A 7,850-nucleotide genomic window follows, 5' to 3' on the forward strand; every position below is an offset into this window, starting at 1 on the left:
CCCACATTGGGCTCCCTGCATGGAGCCTGCTTCTCCCTCTGCCTGTGTCTCTGCCTGTCTCTCTCTCTGTGTGTCTCATGAATAAATAAGTAAAAACTTACAAAAAAAAAAGATTTTATGTATGTATTCATGAGAGACACACAGAGAGAGGCAGAGACACAGGCAGAGGGAGAAGCAGGCTCCCTGCAGTCCCTCCCGGGACTCTGGGATCATGCCCTGAGCAGAAGGCAGATGCTCAACCTCTGAGCCACCTCAGCATCCCAAGCGGGGCAGCTCACAGTACTTGGTTCAGAGCTCATCACACAGGTAGGTAGACACTACGGTTATGTTTATGATCTGTGTTCACTTAACATTTTTATTTATGTGATGAGTGATTTGTAGGTCATAATCCCAACTGTTTTCAGTATTATTTATATTTCATCCAATAGCTAATGGAAGCAGATCCTAAAACGCTTCCTATACAAAGCACCTGAGGATATTAGATATGAACAGTATGAAATGACAGCTGGACCTAAAACATGTGGTAGCTGGCATTTCCCTCTGCAGCATGTGTGTTCGTGCCATGGGAATCTGTGATCCAAGTGAAGAACGTGGTTCCTTTTCCTCTCGTAGGTGAACGCGTCCCCATCTCTTACCTCCAGCACTGCCAACGACCGAATCCTTAAGTATAACCTGATCAACGACACCCTCAATATTGCCGTTCCTAATGGCGAGATTCCGGACTGTAAATGGAACAAGTCACCCCCGAAGGAAGTTCTCGGCAATTACGAAATTCTGTAAGTCTGTGTGCAGACTGGGCAGCCATCCTTGTGTGTTTCAGACTGAGGGGCGCCAGGGCCCAGCTAGGGGTTTCTGCCTGTGTGTGGACTTGTCTTGTTTGGGCTGAGTGTTTCACTTATTAATGACATTATGGGAGAGATCCTGTTGTAGTGGAAAAACGGGTATTAAACTAGGTCTTTGGATCTTGTGCTTAACCAATATTGATGAAGCGTTTGCCACCTGCTGGGCACCATGTGAGCCGCTGGGGCAGGTGCAGCAGGTAGAAGCAGGAGAGCTCTGGGCCTTACCTTCTCCCTGGCCGCCGTGGAGCAGAGAGGCCCAGCTCACACCCTGGCCCCGCTGCTTGGAGCTGTGGGACGTTGACAAAGTCTCTGTAACTCTTAGAGCCTGCTTGTCTATCTTGAGTGGGGGCTAATGTGAGCTATCTTGTAGAGTCAGGGAGACGGGAAATGCTAAAGATAAGACCTGACAGCCGAGGGCTGACCATGGCGCCAGAAACCGTGCTGAGTGCCTCCTGCGTGTTATCATGCTCCATTTCCCCAGCGACCTCCTGAGGTCAGTATTGTCATTGAGACTCATCTTACACATGTGGGAACAAAGGTTTAGAGGTAAAGTGGCCTGCTGGCCGTGACAAAAAGTGGAAGCAGCGTGAGAGCCTGTCAAGGGGGCAGTGGTTGAGCAAAGTACTGTTCATTCATACCCTGGAATAGCGGGTGGCCATTGAAAACATGGCCCAGGAGCTCTGCATGGGGCCTGGGAGGCTGAGGAGGAAAGCACGTTGCAGAAAAGCCCACGTAAAGCAAGCAGAGGCCTCTGCCCTCCCTCAGTGTGGACAGACATCTACATGTGGGATTGCTTACATGAGTGCGGAGGGATGCACATTAGCTTGTCCGCGTGGAAGCGACTCCTGTGGGCCGCGAGGTATGGAGGGGGAGCTGGCTAAGTGAGGCAAATAGTGCCCCGAACTGGGAGGGGCACGTGTGAGGATCACGTTAGTACTTCTATAAGAGTAGAAATGCTCGTTTAACGTTTCAAGGAAACAAAGGAAGAGATTTGTAGTGAACACTGCACATGGATCCCAGGCCCACACAGGTAGGCTGCTGGCGTGGGGGCTCAGCCTCCAGAGCCCACGCTGGCCGCCTCGCCACCTCTGCCCCTGCATGGCATTGACGTCTGTGTGCAGCACGGGGGAAGGTGGAAGGCTAAGTCAGAGGGAAGTGGGGCCTCCGGGGGCAGCGGTGGTGAGCTTCAGGTGAGCTCGGCATGGTTAGTTGTTGTCTCCAGCTACGGTCAGCTGCCTGGGCTGAGTGCGGGGTCAGCAGACGGTTGGAAGTGATCAGCGCTGGGGACCTGTCAGGTAAGGAGGAGGGTGAGAGGGTGAGGTGCTGGGAGACCCAGTGGTTGTGGGTTGTTGGGGCCGGGGCACCAGGGAAGTCAGCTGGGAAAGAAGAGGCAGGGGTCAGAAGGAGTGTCTACCATCCGGGTTTTGCAGGGGTTGTGGTTACTGGACATGACAAGGTTGGTGGAGGGGTGTGTTGGAATGGACCTGAACGGGGGCAGAGGACGGGACATTGGGGGGCACAGGGTCAGGGAATTGGGGTCTCCTGTTTGGTCACCGCAGTTGCCTACAGCTGTGAGCCAGGAGCCTGAATCGTAAGGAATTGGGGTTACAGGTAACTGCACGAATGGGAAGGGTGGTGGAAGAAGGTTTTGAAGAGGGGGGCTCCCTCCAGGCCCAGGGGCATGATGGGTGGGAAAGAAAGCACCTGCATTTGAGGGGCTGCAGGGAAGCAGCGTCTTCGCGGAGAGCCAGGTTTTAGCGCAGGAAGGTGCAGGGGATGTTCTAGGATGAGGTGGAGGAAGGACTCGGGCTTGCTGGTGACACACGAGTTCTGAGTGCGCTGAGGAAGAGTTTGGGGTGGTCAGACTGGGGCGTGTCCAGAGCCTCTGGGCGGCAGCGTGGGAGGTGCGGGGTGACGTGAAGGAGATGGTGGCTGAGCCCTGACAGCCTCTGCGACAGGGACGGGGTGTGTGGAGGAATCTTGCCTCCTGCCAGGAGTCTGAGGTCCTTGGTGGATCTCCCTCCGACCAGCCAGGGTGGTGGGCAGGCGGGGCTGTCGGGAGCCCGTCGGGGCCTCAAGGGAGGCCACAGACACCCTATTTCCAGTATAAGACGCAGAGGTCAGAGCCTCACTGCTGTTGACGAGACAAAAAGGTCCCCCCCACCCACTCAGCTGCCCTGTCCTCACTCCTGTGAGTAAAGAAGGCTCCAGTCAGAGCTGATAGTTCCAGGCACTTCCACTCAGGACTCCTCCCAGGGCTTCAGATGACCTCATCGTCGGGAATCCTGCTTTTGGCTCACAGCCACGGCCTCTTGCAGCGGTGGCTGTGCTGCGTGGGGAGGGAGGGCCCTGACTCCACCATGTTGGGTGCTCGGCCTTCCATGGAGAGCTCACAGCAGTCTCCAGAGGGTGCCAGCAGCAAGAGGAGGAGGCCAGGCTGCCACTTAATGGCCCAAGGTCACACCACTGGTGCTGGCCCCCAGAAACAGGCACTCCTGTTGCCCTGATGGCTGTCCTGGCCATCAAGCCATGAATCCCGGCCCTCTGCGCCTGCAGCCTCCAGGGCCCTGGTCTAAAGGTGCTGGGTAAAAATAAATAAATAAAAATAAATAAATAAATAAATAAATAAATAATAAAATGAATGTATGTATGTATGTGCTGGGTATGGTCGTACAGCCTTTGAGACACTCGTCCAGGGGCGCCTAGGTGGCTCAGGCAGTTAAGTGTCCAATTCTCGGTTTCGGCTCGGGTTGTGATCTCAGGGCCATGATCGTGAGATGGAGCCTCATCAGGTTCCGTACTTAGCACAGAGTCTGCTTGAGATTCTCTCTCTCCCTTTGCCCCTCCTCCCTCACACTCTCTCTGCATAAAAAGTAAATAAATCTTAAAAAACAAAACAAAATGCTACTATATGAGCCCTGCCAATGAGTGCAATCTGCTTGTCAGAAAGCCAGGAGGAAAGCCTGCTAGAATGGGAAGGGGCCTAGACGGCCATCCTGCCTGATTCTCCTCCACATTAGCTCAGTGGGGGGCCACTCTGCCCCTGGGAACAGCCCGTCCCAGATGCCAGCCGCTTGCCAAACCCACAATGAGACTGGTAACCCTTTGTGATCCTTCCCCCCACCTACCCCCCATCATTCAGGAGATCCTTACTGCACACTCACCCAGGAGTGCGGTGCCGGGGGCAACTGTAAACCAGACAAATGGGGTCACTGCAGTCCTCAGGTCAGCTATGGAGACGCAGAACCAGCAGCACAGTGCTAACGGGGGAGTTGCTAACATGTGAATGGGGAGCCCAGGGGCTCTAGCAGTCCTTGGTGTGGGGAGGGGCCCCTACAGGCAGACCCTCCAGTGTCATCTCTCCTTGGGGAGGTGGGGGGAGGAGGGCCCTCTGTTGTTGCCCTGATCCCCACCTGGCAGAGGGAAACCCCGTAGTGCCTGCCGTGTGCATAATGGTCAACAAGCTGGCCTCCTGCCTCCTTGCCCTTCCCTTTTGGCCCCCCGTTTGCCACCAGAAGTACAGTGCAGAAAATCTGGCGTCACCTTCTAAAGCTTCTATCCCACACCACACTCACCCTGCAGATTATAATTCTGGGAATAAATGTCTAACGGAAATAGACCCTTTTCTAGAAGTCAGCAAAACTCAGCCAGTGCAACATAACTGAGCATCTTAGTACCTTTTGCATTTGACATGAATGTGCTCTTCAATGATCCTCATTCAAGGTGTGGCCACCAAATGACACCTCGGAATGACGTTTCATAGTGAACAGAAAGGCTTTTCACACTCCTGATCCACAGGGTAAAAAGTTCCAAATTAGGAATCTGAAGTTTTGGGTTTTACTTGACCCCACGTCTGCCCCATCTAGGAATCTGAAGTTTTGGGTTTTACCTGACCCCACGTCTGCCCCATCTGGGCCCTGTGACCTCAGGACACCGAGTAAACCTCTCCAAGTCTCAGATAGGAAGTATGGATCAGTCAGGAGGTTGATGTGAAGTCACCGTGGGGACAGGGGACTCCATTCGCCAAAGCCTGCACCTGCCAGGGCCTACAGGTGGGCAGTGATACTTCTGCACCCTCATCGGCCCCATAAGAGGGGGCTCACCGTGGCGAGAGAGGCCGGGGACTACCCAGGTGCCATAATCAGGCAGGGGCACCCCAGCCTCCTGCTCCATTCTTTCTGAGGCAAGAGCCCAGGCTGTTTCCTACGCAGGTCGTGCCTTAACACTCCACAGGCCGGGGGCATAACTTAGTGGGGAGGGGCAGCGTGGTCCTCAGCTGGTAGGGGCTGGATCTGGCCTTTCTTGTGGATGAACTGCTCTCCCTGTCCTGGCCCTCTCCTCCCGGGTGGGTCATTCACACCCTGTTCCCCATCTGAAATGGGGTCAGTCCTACCCGCCCGCAGATGCTGTGTGTAAAAGTATTTCCAGACGTCCGTTTATTTCCACACCACCCTGGTGTCTCATTCATGTTTCCTTTGGGGTCACTGCCCACTTCCATCTGGTAGCCTTTATAAAATGTCAACCAACTGTGGGAACCGGGGACAGTTCATGAAAATACTTTAACAAGGCTGTACCAGTCAGCTCTGTGGGCTCAGGCAGTGTTTGGTGGGCTGGCAGGCTGGGGGCATGCAGGGTGGGGGCCGGGCCGCTTCCCTGGGCGACGTGGGATTTGCACACTGCAGCTCGGCCTGCCCCTGCCACTCCCAAGTCCTGAAGATGTTCCTCTGTTTCCAGCTACGATGAGGAGCTGGCGCAAGGTGACGGGGCCGACAGAGAGCTGAGAAGTCGTCAGGGCCAGTCGCTGGGGCCCAAAGGGGGCCGATCAAGAGACTCGGGGAGAACTGTCCTCACAACCTGGAAGTGACCACCAGTAAGCGCAAGAGACTGCGACCCAGACCCTGCCAGATACTGCACCTGGGCCTATTTTGGAATTTCCTTTTTCTAGAGCTTTTTTTTTTTTTTTTTCCTTTCCTAAGCCCTGTAAATAAATAAAGGCACTTCTTTGGAAGGTTAAGGGAGTGTCTTACAAGGGAAAGCTGCTACCTGGGAGCTACAGCCACTGGTCAGCCCTTAGCACAACCTGGCTTGGTGGCAAGCAGCTTGTTAGGAATCATGGAAGACGCCCCCTTCTCCTTTACTACGTGGAGCTATTTCAGGAACTGGGAACAAAACTAAACATTATAATGAAAAGCTGTCCCTGTAGCTCTTGGAAAGCAAAATTGTTTTTCTGTTTAGTGGGCAGCAAAGTTTATTGAGCGATAGTACAAAGCTCCCGAAGAGAGGGGACCCGAGAGGGTGGCCCTCTTGGAACGGAACTTACAGGGGTTTTAGGAACTGCGTGACAGGAACGGGGACAAAGACCCAATCTATATTTCTTATTCTAAATCACAGCGTCACATTTCTGTTTCATCAGGGCCGGAAGAACTGGTTCACAAATGTACGAAACTAGCTCTTTCCGCAGAGAATAACAGCCTCAGCGTGTGACGTAGGTTATTACGAGGTGTTCACCTTTTAAAACACGATTGCGCCGACTTAAAAACGAAACCTGAAGATCTTACAGAGTCACACTGCTGTGGGAAAACGAGGTATCTCACCTGACAGCCGTTGTGGCGCCGTCCCCTTTCCCTGGACAACGACTCTGAGGAAGACCGGCAACTGGAAATGTTTGTCGGGAACTGGTCTTTACAGAGGCCTCTGTGTCGGTGCTGCCAAAAGAGACCAGCCTCTGTTCCATGACGTCGCTTTTGTAGCTGGGTCTGTCAGATGAGCCCAGACAGTTCCCGCCGTGTGGCTCATCTGACGTCAGCATCTGGGTTTGCTGCAGACCAGAGGTAAGCGTCATTGGCAGCCGGCAGCCGGGCCCAGCTCCTGGGGTGGGGGGGTGTTGACGTGCAGCCGCCCTGGACACTGAGTGACCTACAGGAATATTGGGAAGCCCTGAGTCAGTTGGGGAGAGTGACTGAGCAACCACAACCCCTGAGAGGCGGGCTACTTTTAGTAATAGCTTTTTCCTGATGGTCATACTTGACGCTACTGTTCACTGATGCTTCAGTCACTGTCTTTTTTTTTTTTTTAAGATGTTATTTGTTCATGAGAGACACAGAGAGGCAGAGACACAGGCAGAGGGAGAAGCAGGCTCCATGCGAGGAGCACGATGTAGGACTTGATCCCGGGACTCCGGGATCACACCCTGGGCCGAAGGCAGGTGCTCAACCGCTGAGCACCCAGGTGTCCCTAGATCGCTCCGTCCTAATGACCTGATCTGTGCAGCCCTTGATTTTAGGTCCAGTGTTGATGGCGGGTGTGGCCCTGAGTTTGAGTCAGACCTGGGCTGGAGGCCTGGCTTTGCCATTTATTTGTGTGTCTCAAGGCCTGTCCAGTGGATCTTTGGATTCATTATATCTGCCTCAGAAAGAGCCAGTGCCACGGCACCGGGTCCGGCCTGCCCCGCTGGCACCAGGGCTCGCCTGCGTCGTCTTACCCAGGAGGGCAGAACCCACGTGGTCGATGGCCTCCACCCCTGGCTTCTGCACACAGCTTTTCCACCCACTGCTTCCTACATCCCAGTGTCTCAGTCCTGTTGCTTTAGTTTGGTTCTCAGTGTCTCAGTGTCTCTGGGAGAAGGGTGGAGTCCCCAATTGGGAATTCCTTGTTGACCTCAGTCAGAGCACGAAGGGCAACTCCATTGTCAGGAGTGAGGTGTTCCGTTTGCCGATGAGCGGGTTGCTAGGTGAGAGCCAGCGTCTGCTAAATAGATTTCTGTCAAATATTGACTGTTACATTAGTGATGTCATGTTCTGGGGCAGATGTTTCCTCTGAACGCTTCCAGAACACACATGAGTGGGAAGAGTGCGATGGCCGAAGCAGGCCATGGAAATTCGTGGATTATAAACGCTGTTCGTCACTGGGCCCAGGGCTCCAGAGCAAATTCGTCATTTGCCTGCTTGCCAGGTGGGCTGTTCCCCTGTATTCCTTGGTGGCTGCTCAAGCTGGGAACCAAGGTGTCTC

General features: G+C 54.0%; 1 protein-coding gene and 1 long non-coding RNA gene across 15 annotated transcripts in view; one reads left to right on the top strand and one right to left on the bottom strand.

The window, feature by feature from the left end:
• Positions 1-7,850, top strand: part of TTLL1 (TTL family tubulin polyglutamylase complex subunit L1) — a 46,547-nt gene that overhangs the window by 26,562 nt on the left and 12,135 nt on the right. For 6 of the 14 annotated variants that reach the window (XM_049115756.1, XM_049115753.1, XM_049115757.1 and 3 more), the window contains 2 exons: positions 613-776; positions 5,577-5,856. In XM_049115756.1, the coding sequence (XP_048971713.1) occupies positions 613-776; positions 5,577-5,706 (294 nt within the window). In that variant the 3' untranslated portion in view covers positions 5,707-5,856. Of the gene's footprint in view, positions 1-612; positions 777-4,708; positions 4,851-5,576; positions 5,857-6,255; positions 7,794-7,850 lie in introns of those variants that run through there. The other 8 variants (XR_007413727.1, XR_007413730.1, XR_007413728.1 and 5 more) reach the window with 3 other exon arrangements.
• Positions 773-7,461, bottom strand: LOC118355915 (uncharacterized). The gene is made up of 5 exons (XR_004819317.2): positions 7,324-7,461; positions 6,437-6,758; positions 4,520-5,696; positions 2,547-2,681; positions 773-2,130 (listed from the first exon to the last, which is right to left on the bottom strand). It is a non-coding gene; the product is annotated as an uncharacterized LOC118355915 (long non-coding RNA).

This window comes from Canis lupus, chromosome 10, assembly GCF_003254725.2.
Source record: "Canis lupus dingo isolate Sandy chromosome 10, ASM325472v2, whole genome shotgun sequence".
Classification (NCBI taxonomy): domain Eukaryota; kingdom Metazoa; phylum Chordata; class Mammalia; order Carnivora; family Canidae; genus Canis; species Canis lupus.